We start from the raw sequence: 20,095 nt of genomic DNA on the forward strand, positions 1-20,095 counted from the left end.
CCTGGCGGAAAGGGATACTCTCGACCCCCTCACACTGTGTGGGGTTGCATGAAGATCTGGGAAAGGGGACATTCCGCTACCTCTCGACTCACTCTCTCGATCCTCTACAACCTTGCTTTGTCAACCCTCATGGTGTGTCACTCACCTACAAGAATTACCAAGATAGATTCTCAACCCTAGTGTCACTCTTAAGGGAAAATCAATGCAATAAACATTCAAGGTCAGAACTTAATTAAAACATCAATTAAAGAAGCAAAACAAGAGTCAAAGAAACAAAATCATCCTAGGGTTTACAAGTCTAAGCACCCACTAGGGGTTTAGCTCTCCATGGGGCAAGATACAATCAACAATGAAATCGAAAGTAAAAGCATGCAATCCATAAGTAAAAGCCCCTTGTAGTCCGTATCGATGATCTTGTGGAGTGGCCTCGCCTTCTCCAAGGGTACCCTCGTCAAGCCTAGGACAAACCTCACCGAATCGATGCCGATGAAAGCTCCCCCAATAACTCTCTTCCAAAGGAACGCGATGTTGAAGGCCGTAGAACCACTCCCAAGACCTAGCCAAATCCTCTCCGAACCCTAGCTGTGAGCGCCTCCAAAGATGGGGAAAAGATGAGAAAAGGATAGGAAGATCCTCAAAAAGGCCTCAAAGAGCGGTATTTATAGGGGCTGGAATTGGGCATCCACATGGGTGTGTGGAATTTCCTCACGACTATGTGGATTTGCATATTTGAGTTTTTCCGCGCACTATAAACAGTAACTGTTATAGTAATTTGCTACAGTACTTCACCGGAATGCTCCCGAATCCACTCTTTTCATCAAGTCCATATGAATGAGCACACATTCATGCAGTAGATCGCGTCGCGTCTTCAATAAAACCACATTGATGAAGATGTTGCTAGTATTGCACAAATCGGAACACATGAGTGTGATTGCCTTTGTGCCCTTCCACTATGTGTATTCACATGAGCACAATGGAGGTTGGCACACACTCACATGTCTTTGAATACAACTTGTATCTTTGTATTTGTTCGATCCAAGAGCTTCATCACAATCACGTCCACGATCTACTTTTGCTTCTTTTCTTCCACAATTGTCTCCACAACCCTAAATGCGTAAAAGAACATAAATACACATGCATAAGTGATAAAATCTGAAAAAAAAAAAATAATGCTAAATATAAGAAAAGAATACTTCATGTTACTAATACACAAGTACTCATCAGGCGAGCTAAAAATGGCTTTCGAGGTGGATATCTTTTCCAATTAGAAGAAATGATAGAAGAAAAGATTCCACAAACTATGTTAAAGGTCATACCAAACATTAAATCTCACGTGAAACTCTTGAGTAAGACGAATACCATTGCGGATATCCTACAATTGAGTGGTTTCTATTGAAACTACCAAAATAACACTATTGTATGTGACAAAAGTGCATATGATGAGTATGTCAAGGTAAATATACATAAATTTATCTAATTTGGTAATTTTGCAACATATTAACCACTTTGTCCATGCTATAATACAGGGTCATAAAGAGACTTCTGGATTATATGACAAATCCTTTCCATTTTTCAATGATCTTGCCCTGGTTTTTACTAAGGATAGAGCAATTGGCAATTCTAGAAGTGATACAAGGGATGATGCAACCCAATATGAAAATGAGGATAACATTTACATTAAGAATGTAGCGGGGTTCTCCCAAGTGCCGATTGAAGACTTCCCTATGCCTACGCAAGAACCAAAAGAGACCCCATCACCTATGGCATATGATAATAGCACCTCAAGAACTCCTAGGCATCGAAAAAGGAAACATGTAGCCCAAGACCCAACAATGGAACAAATATCTACAAATTTTTAGAATTTTGTAGATTTGGTTAGTCTAGATTTTAGAGCTTTAGCCCAAGCTGCAGCTCGTAATGCTGAGTTAACTGCTCTTATGGCTGAATTTGCAGCATGCAAAGCTAAAAAAATCTGCCCCCTCCCCTTGAGATTGTCTGCACGCAATGTAAAAATTTCTATTGAAATCACTACATGTAATGAAATTGAAATAACCCTTAGGTGAAGTACTTTTTGTAATCGATGGGTTTAGCCATGATGAGGCAATGTTCATGCTACAAATTTTGATAAAAGATGAAGATCAACTCAAAGTTTTTTGAGATCTTCCAATTGATAAGAAGCTACGCTTTTGTTAGGTTTTCCTATCAAGAATGTCATATTGGCCACGTGATATATAAATCATCTTGGTAAGATTTTCATATTGTCTACATTGCTTAAAATTCGTATTTACTTTTTCTTCATGTCATGTAATAAAATTGTGATTTTAATTTATCTATGGCATGTACATTGACTTTATGTATTGTGTTTTGTTGCTCTTCACACAAACATATATATCCTTTAGAAAAGGTTTTTTTTTTTTTTTTTTTTTTTTTTTTTTAAACAAATTCATGTGGTTCATATGCAATTTAAGTTGTACAAAGGAGAAAGGAAATAACTTTGATCCTTAACATTTTCTTCTTTGTAGGTGCATCTATTTGGTGGGGAAATGACATCATAGGAAAATGACCATGGAGAAGAACTTTTCTTTGTTGAAATTAATGGACTTTAATTTGGTGGGATGTTTTGTGTTTGTTGAACTTTAATGGATTTTATGACTTTGTCACTTTATTTTGGTTGTTGTAAGATGTTCATTGCCTTGGGTAGGAGCAAGATAGACTTGTATGGTTTGTATGACTTTACTTTGGTGGAGTGTTTTATGCTTGTTATGTATTACACAAATGCTTTCATTGTTGTTTATGTGGGTATTTTCATTTTTGTTTTATATTGCTTGCGATGTCGTATGTGGTTATATATTTTTTGGAATGCTTATTTGTTTGCTAAAGTTATTGAATGATATTTGCTATGTTGTTCTTGTAGTATATAGATGAAGTTTTTGTATTTTTTTTTTGAATGCTTATTTGTTAGCTAAAGTTATTAAATGATGTTTGTATGAAAAATGGCTCCATGTATGTTGAAGTTCTTTTTAGCAATACTTAAAAATTTATTTGATTTAAAGTTTAAAACATAGATAGACTTTTAAAAATGACAAATTTATTTAATTTAATTATTAATTATATTAATAAAATAATTAATTAACTTAATTAATTCTTAATTAGGATATTAGTAATTGAAAACATTTATGTCATTAAACATATATACATATACATATTTTTTTAAGAAGGATATAAGGGTAATTGTCTCACATATCCTCCATTTACTTTTTACATTTTCAATGCATAACTCTCCCTAACCAAACACAGTTTTCATTCCGGTTTAATTGCTGTACAGGTCCCTGTAATTACGTACTTTCTGCCCTTTTAGTCCTTGCAATATTTTTAGGTACAATTAAGTCCATATATTTAGTCGAATTAGCTTATTTTAGTCCACTGTGTAGATGGCAAAGTGTAAATTGCAAGGACTTAATTGTATATAAAAATATTGTTGTGGACTAGAACGACCCAATTCGACTAAATATGAAGATTTAATTGTACCTAAAAATATTAGAAGATTAAAAGGGCAGAAAGTATACAATTATAGGGACTTGTATGATAATTAAACCTTTCATTTCTATCCCCTCTCCATTACCCCCATTCTCATTCCTCTCTTTGTTAACCCCCATTCCTATCTCCATTCTTATTTCATCATCCAAATGCAACCTGGAATAGGCCGAATCAATTTAGTCCTCTCTGTGTGTTTGATTTAACCTAAATATTTTTATTCTTAAATCCAAGCACAGCTCAACTTGGGTTTTCAAGTAGCTCTAGTATAGTGACTCTGGCTAAAGTAGATTTCAATTTTAAACGCTTAAACTCAAATTGCTTTAGTTCAAAATAAAAATTGAGTTTGGACTTTAATTCAAAATTATTGAAACAAAACAACTCTATAGTTGATTTTATATTTATATTTAGCATAAGAACTGTTAAAAATAAACACAAATAATTAAGATATATTTTACCGGGTCGTTTGGTTCATACTAATGACATATTATTATCACGTAACGAGATTACTATTGTAATATGGGTGGGAATATTATATAGTTAAAAATATTGTGGTAATTTAATATAACCATATTTTGTTGAAAACTTTTATTATCGGGAATAGTTAATTACCGTGTTATGAGATTACCACATATTTAGTAAGCCAAGATAGACACCAAATTTGATGGTAATAGGATTACCAACTTTCTTGGTAATGTTCTCAGGTTAGTATGTGATATTACCATCCAGATTACCAATGGTATAATGCCAAACATAGTAATATTTTCACATTACCATGTGTTTTATTTTACTTTTTTCAATAACCTATGAAGCTGGAATTTGATCAATCTTGACGAGAGCTTCTGATTAATTTTTTCAATAACCTATCCAATGGTTTTGGTATAGTTGCACTTTTTTCGATTTCGGTAGGTATGCATACCAAAGATTTGAAGTAACTTTCCATTTTCCAGCTTATTTGAGATTCTCATCAATCTGAAATTAAATGATGATGCTGGAATCCACAAAATAAATTTCACACAATTCTATAATATCAATGTTATCAATCTTTGTTAAATATTTCTATTATTTAGTCAGTAACAAAAAGGACTATATTTCTCCATTAGAATTATCTTAGACACTCTATCCCCAAAATACAACTTCAATATTTGAACTGTACTGACAACACAATGATCATACAGATTATAGAAGGATGCTCAAACATGGAGAGAACAAGCAGCCCACATTTTATGTATTATAAACAGCATCATCCTCTCCAATATGAAGTTTCTATATGGAATTTGTGAACAAATCTACACAGGGACCGGAGCTGGTGCAGTGGGTGGGACCCTGTTCTCTGCAGGGATTTCAACGAATTCTGAAAGGATTGCCCGGAACTCATCACCACTCAGTGTCTCCTTCTCCAGGAGGACCTCTACAATCTTATCAATGGCTTCACGGTTGTTTCTGATATGACTTAATGCAATCTCATATGCTTTGTCTGATATGCGCTTCACAGCAGCATCAATGTCCTCAGCGAGCTTCTCGGACATTGAGTTTCTTGCCATCATTCTCATGATAACATCTGCACTCTGTGCTGAAGAGTCCATAAGGGACCATGGACCTATCTCTGACATTCCAAAAGTGGTCACCATCTGTTTGAGGACAGGCAGAAGAAATGAGAAAATCATGTTTTTTGTTGTTTCATGAAATTGTTTGGCAATTAGAAAAGATCAGCGTATAAATTACCTGTTTGGCCAAACCAGTGATCTGCTGCAAATCACCGGCTGCACCAGTGGTTACTTCAGGCTCACCAAAGATTACATCTTCAGCTGCTCTGCCTCCAAGACCACCAACAATTCGAGCAAATAGCTGCTGCTTGGATATCAAGGTCGGGTCATCAGTAGGAATGAACCATGTAAGTCCTCGTGCTTGGCCTCGCGGGATCAGGGTGACCTTTTGTACTGGATCGTGTCCTGGAGTTAGAGTTCTGCAAGGAAAAGATGTGATTCAAGTGAATTAGCAAGGTAAGGTTTTATTGCTATTAAGGGACCTACCCACAAGGTAAGGTTAAGTGCAAGATAATTTCACGTGACATGTGGGAAGCAAAAGAGAAGTTAGATACAAAACTATATCTCAATCAAATTGTTCAAAGGCCAAACTGCAGGGTGTCAAACTATCCATATTTGTCGGTAAAGATAAAATCCTGAACTATGCTAGGGTAAATTACCGCATTTAAGACTCAAGAGCTGCATTAGCTGCAACCAGACATGACATGCATCCAATTATTACAATATCAGCAGATGCCCAAGAGCAAAAACCAATTGGTAAAACTATCAAGAATCTGCCAGACACTCAATAATTATAAGTTTTTAAAAGGACAAGGTCTATACTGGGGCCGGGTAGGAAAAAAAATGAAACTAAGCAACAAGAAAGTAAATAGTATAGTTTTAAGCTCTTACCCGCAGATGGCATGCCCAACTTCATGATATGCAACCAAACTTTTACTTTTCCCATCTGTCATTACAGTACCCTCCATTCCAGCCACAATCCTGTCAATTGAGTCATCAATCTCTTTGGAAGAAATTGCAGTCTTTCCCCGGCGACCGGCCAATATAGCAGCTTCATTCAAAAGATTTGCAAGATCTGCTCCACTAAAACCAGGTGTCCTCATGGCTATAACATCAAGAGAAACATCACCATCAAACTTTTTGTTGCTAGCATGAACTTTCAGTATTTCTGTACGCCCACGGACATCAGGAACATCAACTGTGACCTGCCCAGATAGTAAACAATTTCAAGTCGTCATCAATGGAAACAAAAGTAGCCAAGAATGAGCTCATTCTCTTGCTAAATTAAGAACAAAAATGAAAAATATCACTCGCCTGTCTATCAAATCGCCCAGGTCGTAGTAAAGCAGAATCTAGAATGTCAGCACGATTAGTTGCAGCTATTACAATGATTCCGGTATTTCCTTCAAAACCATCCATCTCAGTCAAAAGCTGATTAAGAGTCTGCTCTCTTTCATCATTCCCTCCTCCAATTCCAGTTCCTCTTTGCCTTCCAACAGCATCAATTTCGTCAACAAACACAATACAAGGAGCATTCTCTTTAGCTTTCTTGAAAAGATCACGAACTCGTGAAGCGCCAACACCAACGAACATTTCTACAAACTCTGACCCTGAAATCGAGAAAAATGGAACACCTGCTTCACCAGCAATTGCCTTGGCAAGCAAAGTTTTTCCAGTTCCAGGAGGCCCAATAAGAAGAACACCCTTGGGAATACGAGCACCAACTGCTGTAAACCTCTCTGGTTTTTTTAGGAACTCCACCACTTCCATGAAGTCTTGCTTTGCTTCATCTACACCAGCAACATCATCAAAAGTGACCCCTGTGTTGGGTTCCATCTGGAACTTGGCTTTAGATTGACCAAAAGCAAGAGGAAATCCAGGCCCTCCAGGTCCACCCAATCCGCCAGAAGACCGTCTTGACAAAAGAAACAAACCTCCAATAAGGATCAGAGGGAAAGCCAGGTTGCCAATCAAGTTGAACAGAAGAGAACCAGAATCTTCCTGAGCATTATGTGCTGCAAAATCAATGTTCTTCTCTCTTAACTTTTGAAGAAGCTCTTGACTAAGCCCTGGTAGTTGGACACGTACTCTTTGCACGCGATTACCCAACTCAGGAGAGACAGCTTCTACAATTGCTATGGTTCCATTTTCAAACAAGTCTACTTTCTTCACCCTATCCTTGTCTAGATACTCCAAAAACCTTGAATATGACATCCTCGAAGAGGACACACCTTGCTCATCGGCATATGCATTTCCACTACTCACTAAAGCAGGAAGGCCTAGTCCTACATTCCCAAGCAGTTTTAAAAACCCTCTTCTTCCTTTGTGCAGTTTCTGATCCAAAGAAGCTGTTGTTGAGACTGATCTGAACACTCCACTTAGTGGCAGAATGCCTGCTGAAGTAGTCAGATGTTTACCATAGATTTCCTTGGTCAGGCTTGGTTTACCAGAATGTGTCGGTATTTTATTTGATGCGATGTACACAGCTGAAGCAGCCATTTAACTCTTCCTATACCAAGATATTAAACCAAAATCAGATCCAGCATACCTTAAAATGTTGCCCTAGTCCATAAAATGTATTCCTTCATGAAAATGGCAGATCGTAAAATTACAGATTACATCCAAAAAAAAAAAAGGCATGGCATGACATGCATCAGACTGCCTCCTTTTTTTCATAGTAGCACTTTCTATTCCAGGAAAAAGTCAAGTAAGACAAGTACTAAATGAAACAGAAGCATATCAAGTCAATAGTTTCATAAATTCATCAAAGAAGCAATTACTTGATAGTTAATATACATCATCATCATTCAAATTTTCTCAACAAACCTTATGCATCAAATGCTTTCAACTTGCCCCACATGCACAAAAACTCAGTAAATCGATTTTGTAGGAGAGAATTGATTTTTGATATTGAACAAATGCAGAGTGAATGAACAAATAGCATGAATATCATGAAAAAGAATTCAGTTCATAAACTTTTATATTTATGACCATTTTGTTAAAAAGTAGGACATTATTTTGTTTCTTTTTCTGCTAACAAAATTAGCCTATGACTGAGAATATAGACATAAAAAGCTAGCTAGCCCACACACCCCACTCTCTCAACATAATGTCCTCAAGAACTTTGATTTTAAGCAGCAATACTGAACTACTGTTAAGAAACAGGTTAACTCTAAATGAAAACCTAAATCAATCCAAAAAAAAAAAAAATCGTTCTCCTCAAAAACCACACAAAATGCTCTAAATCCCAACTGAAAGCCAATTCATTTTCCTCAGAAACCACACAGAATGCTTGATTTCTTTCAACTACTCCATTCCAAATCCCACTTCTCAAAACAATTTGAGAAATCTCACACTCCCAAACCAAACATCATCTCATTCTTCCAAGAAAACCAATCAACCACATAACAATGAACAATTCACACACAAACAATGAAATGAACTCTTAATTCCCAGCAAAAACAACTGACAAAAAAAAATATCAATAAGCAAGAGGAACAGCAAGAAAACATGCCTGAAAACGATCCAACGGATTCCTGCTGAGATTTCAGCAGCTCTCGCTTGAATCCTTTATATAGGATCAAGAAACGAAGCGAAGGAGATGAAGAATCTCTCACGCTACAAACTCAGCAACGTGGCGTCATCCTCGGCCACACTCGCGATAAGGAATCACCAGCTCCACTGGCCTGAGATTTTTCCCCCTTTTATTTTCCCCAATTTTTCTAATTTATATATTTTATTTAACTTTATCATATTTTATTTATTTTATTTTATTATTTTTTTCAGCTGTGATTGGCATTGATTGGAATTAGATGCATGATAATTAACATTTTTTATATTATTATTATTATTATTACTACTACTATTATTAGTGAAATTACCCATAAGTTTTTAATTTTCCCCATCAGTTCGTCCCTTTGATTTTTCCCCCCTAATTTCCAACATCTTATTTTTGAATTTTTTTTCCTAAATTTTTACCATTTTTGTATAAATTTAAATTTAAAAATAAATTATTTGAAAGCAGAGATTTTTTTAAATAATTAAAAATTGACGGAATTTTAAAGTATCTTATGTAACTTATTATTATTATTATGCACACTTTTTATTATTTTTATTTTACATCAATATTTAAAAAATAAAAATTAAAGTATTACAATGAGTATTTGAATTAAAATCAACTGTATATTCTAAAATTTTAAAATTTAAATTAAACAAAAAAAGTATTTTTGTAAAAAAATATTCACTACTAAAAAAAACCCAATTTGAATGCGTGGGATATGAGGCAAAGGGTGATACAACCTACCAATCTTATGCTCCTATTCCTCCTTACTCATCCAACTAAGCACACATTACCTCTCTTCACTCCACACCGCTTCTTTAAAAAACCCCAACTAAATAAAGTGTAAAGATTGGTGGCGGGACTTCATGGATCATTAACTCAATTGCTCGGTTCCAAGCATAAGCATGCCCAGGACTTTTTTTTTTTCCTATGCCCTCTCCAATTATAACAACTTTATTATTTGTAAATTCTATAAAAACCGAAATTTAGTTCTATATTCTTAATTTTAAAATTAAATAAATTTTATAGAAATATTTTATCTTATTATATAACTAAATTTTAAATTTTTTATTTAAAATTTATTTTCCTTTCAATATGAAATTAACTGTTATATATCTCAAAATTAAATTTTTTTTCACATTTCAAATAATTTTAAAATTTTAATTCAAACCCACCTCATTATATATAATTTTTCAATTTTTTTATATTTTATTGGTCCTGTATTTTTTATTCAAGAAATATCTTCTTTTTACTAAAAAGGAATATCTTTTTAAATTTTATGTTTATTAGTATGTATCAACAATATATTAAAATTTTATTTAAAAAAAACAAAGGTTAATAGAGAGCGTTGAGCACAAAAATTTTATAACATCATCTAAAACAAAATAAAAATAGGAAGATAAGAGGGCAATATGTGCCCTATATATAAGACCAGTGTGAGTGAGCGCACAGCTTCCATTAAGCGCAAGTTCTCAAGTGCAGAGGGACTAGTTGGAAGCATTTCTAATTAAGTGGCCACATTTTCAAAAGTAGACATTTCTGAGTAGAGGGACCAAAAGGAAAGAGAGAAAAATACATGGACTATTTTGGTGATTATACATTTCTTTTTTCTTTTATTTATTTCTACTCTTTCTTCATAATGACTTCAATTTGTTTTTTTATTTTTATTTTTAATTTTATTTATTTATTTTTTTACCATGACAGTGGTGCATCACCCCCACAATCTCATAATAGTAAATCTTCTCACAATCTCAAAGTAGTAAATTCCCAGTTGTGCAACTTTGGAAGGGTGAAAATTCTATAAAATAGAAGTTCTCTTCCAAAAATCCTAAAATGAGCAGTTGATGAGTCGTTTTGATGACTTACCACTAACAATTCGCATGCACGATGTTTCATATTCTTTAGAGTTAAATAGTTTATAAACCTTATAAACTTCACACTATCTTTAAAGTCTGCTTCAATGATTTAAAAACCGGACCGGACCGGCCGGTTGAACCGGGAACCGGCCGATAAACCGGTCCGATTACTCGCATAAAATAGTAAAGAACCGGGCCGGCCGGTTCAACCGGTTGAACCGGACCGGCCAATTTATTAATTTAAATTATTTAATTAGTTTATTTATTTTATAATTAAAAAAACTTAAATAAAGTTAATAAACTCATTAACTCGGTCCAAATTTCAAAAAAGGCAATAAAGTCAAAAACAAAATACTTGAAAAAAACAAAAATACTTGAAGATATTAATATATTATGATTTATTATCATTAATTTATTATAATTAACTTATAATTTTACGCTAATCAACAATTAAATCATTAAAATTAAAGTATTAAAGTATTAAAGTATTAAACCAAACATTTCAATGGTTTGGTTTTTATTTTTTAATCATTATTGTTGTTGTATACTTGTATACTTATATTTTATTTAATTCTTTATTTTTAATATTTGTTGTATAGTTGTATCCTTGTATATTTGTATTTTAAAAATTTTAATTTTATATAAAGTTAAGACTTTGTGACCTTATAAAGATAATTTAAATTTGCAATATGTAATTTTGTATCTTTTTTATTATTATTTCTTTATTTTTGAAGTTATTTTTACTTATTTATTATTATTATTTTAATTTTTAAATATTTATTTATTTGAAAAAATTAAATCCGGTTGAACAATTTTAATAACGTCAAGAGTAATTAATCAAGAGTTATTCACTAATATGAATGGGCATTTTTGTTGATTTTTTTGAATTTTTTTTTATAATTTTATGATTTTTTGACATTTCTTATTTTAACAAAAATTTAAAAAAATAAAAAATGTTGGACCGGCCGGTCGAACCGGTTGGACCGGTTGAACCGCGAACCAGTTGGCCAACCGGTTCACCAACCGATCCGGTTTTTAAATCCTTGGTCTGCTTCTATTACCTTTGCATCACGTGTGAACTACTGCACCATTTTCTTCTCAAATTTTATCCCTGATCTAGCAGTTTCCACTGATAAGCAAGGTTGTCAGACCCGGACCAGTCCGGCCGGTTCAACCGGAAAAACCGGGAACCGGTTGACCCGGCCGGGTCAATCGGGTCACAATGTTTATTTTTTTTACAATATTTAATAATTTATTATTATTTTTTTCATTGAAAACCACAAAAATCGTGTATATTTATTAATATTAATTTATAATTTATAATCAATAAATCGGATTACAATATATATATATATATATATATATATATATATATATATATATATATATATATATATATATATATATATATATATATATCATAAACATACCAACAAAAAAATTAACATTTAAAAAAATAAAAATATATTAATGTGTTATGTAAATACTTTCTAAAAAAATTTAATTTATTAAGAAAAATAAAAAGCAAGAAATGAGTGTAATTTATTATAAAAAAATATAAAAATTAAAGTATTCTAATTAAATAAAAAAATATAAAAAAATTTAAAAACAAAAATAAAAAAACTCAATTGAGATATAAGAATTAATGAATTAAATTTCTTATTTATTTTAACAAAATCAACCAATAAACAAATAAATAACACAGAGAGAAATTCGATAATTATATATTAATATATTAAATTTATAAATATTTAAAAAAATATAAAAAAATAAATGACATAATTGAAAAACTCTCATCAGTATATAAGATCATTTATCAATTTAAATATAAAAATTTGAGTAGGGTTTTTTATAATATAATTATGAGTTTAATATTATATTTGCTCATTATTAATTATTATAATATTTTTTTATATTTAATTATCGACTCTGCTCAACCCTGGGGTTCGACCCTGGTCGAACCCATCGACTCTCGACTCCCAGGTTTAGGGCCATCGTCTCGGATCGGGCTCCGACAACCTTGCTGATAAGTAATATCATCATCGTCATTATTAGATTTTAATTATACCGTCCTTAGAGTTTGAACACTTGGGTTTGAGATTTGTTCTTATTTATTTATTTATTGGTTGTCTTTTTTGGCAAGTGGTAACAGTAGACTACTTAATAATTACATGCAACCTGGAAGATATGAAAGTCATGAAAAAGCTTTTCTGGTTGCATGAACCTCGTAAAGGATAGAAGAGATGTTATTTAGTGTTTTCTTCTGAAACCTCTCCTTTCTTCAACACCTAATTTCCATCCCTAATATTATCTAAAATAGTCTAAATTATTTTCAAAACTGAGTAGTATAATATTATATATCCTTGTAAAATTCGAGTTTAATTAGGATTATAATCTTAATTATGATGTAGTCCAAATTTAAAGCTATTTATGTAAACAATTTATAACTGAAAAGGATAAAATAAATGATACATTATCAGGGGGTTAACTGTAAGATGGGATTTCGACAATGTAGTGAATAATATATTATGTTTTGCCAGCTTTTGTTAAAAAAAAGTCTCTAAGATTTGGAGCTTCCAAAGTATGACAAAGAAACTCAAATTTTTCAAAACATAAAAAAATCATTAAGTAATTTGATTGCAGTTTGATTATACATGGAGATGAACAGTCTATACGATAATTTGGTTATAAATATATATTTATATTATTGGATTTTATTATTAGATTTTTTCCACATATCCAAGGAGATTTTTATTATTTGATTATATTTGGAGATGAACCAAATTTTATGGTTGCATAGAACAAGATAAATTAAGTAAAATTAGATTTGTGATACTAAATTTTATGTTTAGATTTATTCAAAAAAAAATTTATGTTTAGATAGGATAAGATAATTGATGTAAAATTATATTGATTATACCAAATCATTCTTTGGATAGTATAAGATAATTGAACCAAGTAAAAAAAAGATAGACTATTTTCAATATTTTGATGTTTGTTTTTTTAATTTCAATTAAAAATTACTTATTTAGGCAACAAAAATTTTCTCATTTGGAACAACTCTTTGGTAATGATAAGATTATTATTATTATTATTATTTAATATTCCTTTTTTATTATTATTTCTCATACAAAATTTTCAAAGTAATTTTCGACAAACATTACATTTATTTATTACTTATTAATTATTTGGAGTTATAAGCGAATTCTCAAAATATATAAAAAAAAGTGGGCCAGTTTTTGTACAATGGCCCACACATCCTGATATGTGTTACCCTTGCTCGTTTTCTGGGCTCGGTGGGCCGGGGTACACTTAGCTTGAAACTTTGCCGGGCCAGCCAACTTCTAGTTCGATCCAAATTCGATGAACTCCCTCTCCAGCCTTCTTATTTCCTTTTTTATATAACCGCTCCTTTCTTCCTTCCTAATTCTTTTCCTGACCTTCGTTAGGGATTCACGATTTCGCCGAACCGATCCCGTTTTCTCGTGGTAGGAGGTTGCTCTTACGCCGGAATTGATCGCCGGTGGCACCGGTAAGCAACCCCAAACCCTAGCTCTGTCTCCGATCCCTTTCTTGGATCGGAATCGCTATTGAATTCTACGGTCAATTGATCCTTTTCTGTTTGCAAACTCAAAATCTTGTCCCAATTTCTTTGTTTTTCGGCGTAAAATGTAGAAACCCTAACCCTAATTTTGATTTTTGTGGTGTATTGATCTCGTTTCGGTCGGCAGGTCTTCTGCGTGGAGTCGAATTTCAAGAAGATTTTAGACGAAAATGAGGGAGTACGAGAGAGTATGATACCGCACTATAGAGCATAAGTTTTTTTTTTCGCACTTTTGAGATGCTTTTGGTTTTAATTTTTTTTCTTGTTCGTTTGTCAGGAGTATGATCGGGAAAGGTATGGAGAAGATGAGTATGATGATTATGAGGAAGAAGGTGGAGAAGAAGAAGAAGAAGAAGAGGAGGGAGAAAGGAAGCCCACGAAGGAGGAGCAAGACTTTCTTAAGTTGAGAGAACAACTGAAAGAAAGATTCAGAAGAAACTCGAAGAAAGAAAGTGCTAAAGTTCTTGGACATACGCCGCGATCTCAGGATAGGAGGACATCAGCAAATGACAAGTGCGTAGTTCTCCCTTGTTCTCCTAATGGGTTACTTGATATGTAGATTGCTTCTTGGTGATGATGATTCAATGCTTTAAAGTTTGCTTGATGCTTGATCAATTAGTTGCATAATTCTCCACAATTGCATAAAAGGTTAGAAGTCCAAAATATGCTTGATGCTTCTGTTTGGAAATGATAATGATATTCTTTTGAGTGATTGAATTGTTTCTAATCGTAGGACTTGTATCTGCATTGGTAGACTGATTTTTCAAATCCAAAACCTTGTGAATGACTTCATTGGATACGCCGCGATGCATATTTAATCTTGTGTACATTGAATTTGAAACATAACTTATTATCGAGAAATCACTTGTTATGCTAACCAACAGCTAGGGATAATGTTATTAAACAAGATGTTGAATGAAATATGATTAACAATAAATTATGTTGCATGAAAATTGCAATGAGGTTTGTTTGAATCAGTGAACAACATTAAGCTTATGTAACATTCCTTTAACTTGTAATTAGGATGCTGTTGAACATTTGGCTATGTTCTTTGGTATTTCCTGATATTTTCAATCTTGTTCACAACCTTTTTGGCTAGCCTTGTTGGTAACTTGTGCTTGAGTATGATGATGGATTTGGTTGCCAAATTTATGGTCCTCATATTGTGTAGCTTCTTGCAGATTTGGCTCCTTCTTTGGTCCTTCACAGCCTGCTATTGCTCAACGGGTTATTGAGAAAAGCCAATCGATACGTGAAACTCAGCATATTACAGCTAAACTTCAAAGTTCTTCAAGTGTATGTATCATTGTCTATGCCATATATCTGTTGAAGTGATCCGTTTTTCTTTCTTTTTTTCTTTCTTCTTCATCTTTTTTTTTTTTATTATTTTTTTTAATTTTTTTTTCTATTTTGACCAACTGTACTTATTTTTGCAGAACAAAAAGAATTCTACTTCTATATCCTCTGCAATGAAGACAAACCAGCAATATCAGCGACCGAAGGTTGTCAATGAGGTATAGGGGCATCTTGATACCATGATGCAGACGGCAAAGGTTGCTATTTAGTATTCACATTTTCTAAGTTAATTTGTTCTTTGCAGATAAAGAGAAAAGCACAAACCCTCAAAGACATGCGCGACTATTCATTTTTACTGTCGGATGATGCTGATATGCCAGTTCCTGAAAAGGATCAATCTGCACCCCGGATGACTACAGGTTCAAGTTCTGATGTTTTTGTCTTGATTCATGTAATCTAGTTTTGATTCATAAGTTTCTAGGAAAATTTAGCCTTTTCATAGAGGATACTGATACAGGTTTCTTCTCATGTTCAAGATGTTCGATTAGCTCAAGCATCATTGAAGAACAAGTTGCCTATTAGCAAACCTGAAAGGCAGAGTGTCATCAGGCATCACTCCAGGAACTCTACTGCTGCAAACAGGCCTATGCCTGCCAAAGGTGTGGCTGTGAAAGAAGCTCTTGCAAACAGGCCTATGTTACCTTCATCTGAATTGAGGAAAGCGGGTCAGAATATTTCTGGAAATGGGCCTGCCAGACCTGCAGGGAAAATTATGCCCTCTAAGTTTCCGGCGCGAGCTGCAATAACAAATAAGCCTCAACCTAAGGTTACAAATGGTTCAACATTGGAGAGAAAACCATCAGCAAAGCCTCAGTCTACCACCCAAAATAACTTTGCAGCACACAGAAAAGTGCCTCAAGTGGCAGATAAAGTATTAACTACAAAGAAACAGCCGGAAGTATCCTTGAAACATCAGGTTTCTTTCTACATCTCTCTCTCTCTCTCCCACACACACGCACACACGTGTGCATGCGCACACACACACACAGACACAGAGTTGCAGAAAATAAATACATACATGAATAAGTAGATTCTAACATGTAGCTCTTCATATATTATTTGTGAACTTAGTTGGTTTAATGAAAATGTGTCTTTTTGTTATGTATAGCTACATGCGAGATCTATATTTTCCATATGCTTGCCAGTTTATTTGTGTGCTGGCATGCTATATTCCACATATTTCTGATATTAAAATTTTCTACTGATGAAGCCTCTCAAGAGAAACCCATCACATGGTATTCATGAAGAACGACTGAAGAAGAAGCCACTGAAGAGGCACCCATACTCAGATGATGAGGGTGAAGAGGCTATTAATATGATCAGACAAATGTTCGGGTTAGTAAATCTTAGTATGATATTTTTAGCATGTTTGCATCTTATATTGTAAGTTTTTCTTTATAGGATTTAAATAATATATACAAATATGTATATTTTGTCATTTTAAGATGATTTGGGATCTTTAGGTGAATTTGGTTTCCTGTTATTGGCAAGATGCATTTGTTAAGAAGGATAACAGTTAGCATGCGAGAATTCTTAACATTATCAAATGAGAAGAATGTTTTGTGAAATATTCGTGGTTTGTACTGTTGACCATTATTGAAGTAGTTTCCTTTGTAGTTTAACATCATTTTTGCTGTTCTGCTGTTCTGAACTAATTTTATTGTGAGTTTATTGTTTGTTTGACAGACTAGACAACTTTCTGATGATTTTTTTTTTTAATTTCTTTTGGTTTTATTTGAACCTTTAAGCTTCTCAAAAATACTTGTTATTTGATTACAATATGAGCACCATGAATTTATTTCGTTTTTATGTTTTATGTTGATATGCCATCAAATTATGTCTTCAATTTGTAGGGCCTTTGATCTGTAGAAATACTGGAAACCTAATTCTATAAGCAACTTATAATTTGACCTGCAATGGATTTTAGCTAAGACATTGTTATTTTAAGTGCCCCTGAAAGTCTAAATTGACTTTTTAATGTTAGGTATTATGTGGTTTCTCTGGTGAGATAGTGTTATCAAAGTACTTACTGGTGTTATGACATGTGAAATCCAATGTAAATCTCCTAAACTTTTTTAGATAAATCAACCATCCTTTTGTTTTGACCAAGTTATATTGGATTTGCTATCTTGTGAACAATAAATTGTTTGTTTTCAGGTTTTACTTGATAAAAATCATTGAGAAGGATTAAACAATAGTTCATGGAAATATAATCTCTGTATTTGATATCTTTTGTCTTGTCTTGTAAAAGGTTAAATTGTTGGTTTGCAGGTATGATCCTAGAAAATTTGCAAATGACGATGGTGATGACAGTGACATGGAAGTAGGTTTTGATGTCATTCAGAAGGAAGAACGAAAGAGGTATGATTTTCTTTTTTTTTTTCCTTAAAGAAAACTCATCTAAGCACTTGCGAAATTTAGGAACTCATTTTTCATCTAGTAAAAATAATTTAACGAGTCAAATTTGCTAGTTCCGCTGATTACACGATTTCTTGCTTGTTTTGTTTATTCCTAACAAGCTATTTTAAATTTCATGTGTATACACTACAGCCTCTCTTGCCAATTAATTTTTGTTAAGGTTTTGAAATGCTGTTAATTTTTTTTTCCTCTTCTGGTAGGAACTATGTAAATCTTGTACTCATACTCAATGATTATTACCACAACCTTGTCTGTTCTTTAACATACACAAATAAAATTATAATAGTTACCAGGATAATTTGAGATAACAATCAAAAAAGTCTTGACCATATATATACTCTTAACATATGCAAATATTTGGATGGTTAAAGGAAAAATTAGCATGTAAATTTATTAATCAAGATTCTGTCATACAGAAATATTACTGTGGTTAATTTTCCCCTTCCGTTGAGCCATTCAATTTCATGTTTGTGTTGGTGGCTTTTCAATTTTTAATAATGATTTTTGTGATCTTGCTATCTGTCACAGTGCCAAGATTGCTAGGAAGGAGGATGAGGAGCAGCTTCGCCTTATAGAAGAAGAAGAGAAACGTGAGAGAATGAGAAAGAAGCAAAAACTTGGTCACCACCGGTGAAAGAATGCATGTCTACTCTTCTGAGGAGATGCCTGCTCGCCCACATAGGACGTCTTTGTTTCGCAGCATGGTTCCTCACAACCAAAGTTCATTGTTTTTGCGCTATATGTGATGTTCTCCATTTTGTGCAAGATTTAGTAACATCCATTTTAGTACCATTTATTTTTAGCAACCGGTGATAAGAGATGTTCTCTCTGTAAAGTAATCAACTTATTTCTGAAATGTATGATGATTTCAAGTCAGCTGTGTTGATGTTGTTATGCTGCAGCTCCTGCTCCAGCTCTGATTGTTACTTGAAATCCTCCTGATCCAAGCGCAAAGAAGCTGTTTGTGCATTTAGGTGCCGAAAATGTATGCCATTGAGTCGGTGGCGTGCTCGCTGACTTTTTGGAAAGTTGTGTTTATTGTATTTGGATTGATGGTAATTAGATGAAAAGAAAAGAAAACTGTTGGGACAACTTGTTTTCTTGTAAGTAACTGATGTTTCCATTTTTTGGCCGAAGGTGCATTTCATCAAATAATGTGAAATGTGTTGCAATAATTTCAATTATATTTCAGTTATTTCAATGAAGTACAAAAGAAGGAGCTGGACTTTTATTTATTTTTTAAATAATTATTTTCCTAAAGTCTACCTAGAATGTGAGACTTGTTGACATTAGTCCTTCATGTTAAACAATAAATTTGTTTGTCTGTTATTCACAACTATAAGGGCATCTGTGTAATTCCAAAATTTCACACAAGTGTTTATCTGTGGAATACTCTATATTGCAATGCATAAAATTGCTCCACATTAGTTCGTGTATAACATAAAACCAATACAGAAGCTCACAACAAAAATAAATAAATAAATAAATAAAAAAATAAAAAAATAAAAATTGTACCTCATATTTATCTAGAACAAAAGATGTCTTTTAACCAACGGTTTTTGGGTCTCTTACGTAGGACGTTCGTTTCGGAGAGGACCCGAGATCGAATCTCATGTTCTACACAAAGTGAGGGCACGTGGGTCGGCGTTGAACTTTACTCTCCACATACGACGTCCCCTGGATTATGCTGTCTGTCGCCTTTCTCAAAAATCTTTTAATTAGTTTACAGCCAACTACATTTTAGATTTAAATCTAAGATTTGAGATGTTTGTGGTCAAGCAAGCAAAGTCCCCAGTTTACATCACCCAAACAACAAAATCCCAAACTTTTGAAGTTCTCTAATAACATTGAATTCAGAATTATATATATATATACACACATATAAATTTAGAGTTACAACCAGTTTTGGTGTTTACAAAGTTTCATGACAAACAATAAGTATGAAGCAAAATATCGTAATTTTTACAATAAATGTAAGGACCGCAAAAAAATCAAGTAAATCAATTTAATTCGCCATCAATGTGTTGGTAATTGGCATTCCATAAATACCCTCTCCAAACTCCAGCAATGTGCCTTTAAAGTTCATCAACGGACATGCATCTCCAAGTACACGTGGAAAGATCACACACGTCGATGAGTTGAAAATTTGGGCGTTAGTGATGGCCTACCCATTCTAAAATTTCTCAACCGAATAATAAACTTTTAAAAAAAAATTATAAAT

At 33.2% G+C, this 20,095-nt stretch overlaps 2 protein-coding genes across 2 annotated transcripts; one reads left to right on the forward strand and one right to left on the reverse strand.

Annotated features, from left to right (window-relative positions):
• Nucleotides 1–4,608: 4,608 nt before the first annotated feature.
• Nucleotides 4,609–8,751, reverse strand: LOC120272085 (ATP-dependent zinc metalloprotease FTSH 2, chloroplastic). Its single transcript, XM_039278825.1, has 5 exons — nucleotides 8,596–8,751; nucleotides 6,396–7,590; nucleotides 5,973–6,286; nucleotides 5,260–5,500; nucleotides 4,609–5,165 (listed from the first exon to the last, which is right to left on the reverse strand). The coding sequence occupies exons 2-5, from the start codon at nucleotides 7,578–7,580 to the stop codon at nucleotides 4,824–4,826; spliced, it is 2,082 nt and encodes a 693-aa protein (XP_039134759.1). The 5' UTR covers nucleotides 7,581–7,590; nucleotides 8,596–8,751; the 3' UTR covers nucleotides 4,609–4,823.
• Nucleotides 8,752–13,868: 5,117 nt separating this feature from the next.
• Nucleotides 13,869–18,750, forward strand: LOC120272484 (protein SPT2 homolog). Its single transcript, XM_039279314.1, has 10 exons — nucleotides 13,869–14,028; nucleotides 14,228–14,288; nucleotides 14,378–14,613; nucleotides 15,282–15,396; nucleotides 15,537–15,614; nucleotides 15,701–15,815; nucleotides 15,933–16,372; nucleotides 16,667–16,791; nucleotides 17,728–17,817; nucleotides 18,403–18,750. The coding sequence occupies exons 2-10, from the start codon at nucleotides 14,271–14,273 to the stop codon at nucleotides 18,506–18,508; spliced, it is 1,323 nt and encodes a 440-aa protein (XP_039135248.1). The 5' UTR covers nucleotides 13,869–14,028; nucleotides 14,228–14,270; the 3' UTR covers nucleotides 18,509–18,750.
• Nucleotides 18,751–20,095: the final 1,345 nt, after the last annotated feature.

Source organism: Dioscorea cayenensis, chromosome 11 (assembly GCF_009730915.1).
Source record: "Dioscorea cayenensis subsp. rotundata cultivar TDr96_F1 chromosome 11, TDr96_F1_v2_PseudoChromosome.rev07_lg8_w22 25.fasta, whole genome shotgun sequence".
Lineage (NCBI taxonomy): Eukaryota > Viridiplantae > Streptophyta > Magnoliopsida > Dioscoreales > Dioscoreaceae > Dioscorea > Dioscorea cayenensis.

Excerpts from the sequence above, each read along its gene's own strand:
- LOC120272085 (XM_039278825.1), bottom strand. The coding sequence starts at position 7,580 with ATGGCTGCTTCAGCTGTGTACATCGCATCAAATAAAATACCGACACAT. Across the intron at positions 6,287-6,395 it reads CTGGGCGATTTGATAGACAG|GTCACAGTTGATGTTCCTGA; the intron begins GCGAGTGATATT and ends CTATCTGGGCAG. Across the intron at positions 5,501-5,972 it reads GTTGGGCATGCCATCTGCGG|AACTCTAACTCCAGGACACG; the intron begins GTAAGAGCTTAA and ends TTTTCCTTGCAG.
- LOC120272484 (XM_039279314.1), top strand. Across the intron at positions 15,816-15,932 it reads TGCACCCCGGATGACTACAG|ATGTTCGATTAGCTCAAGCA; the intron begins GTTCAAGTTCTG and ends CTCATGTTCAAG. Across the intron at positions 16,792-17,727 it reads ATGATCAGACAAATGTTCGG|GTATGATCCTAGAAAATTTG; the intron begins GTTAGTAAATCT and ends GTTGGTTTGCAG.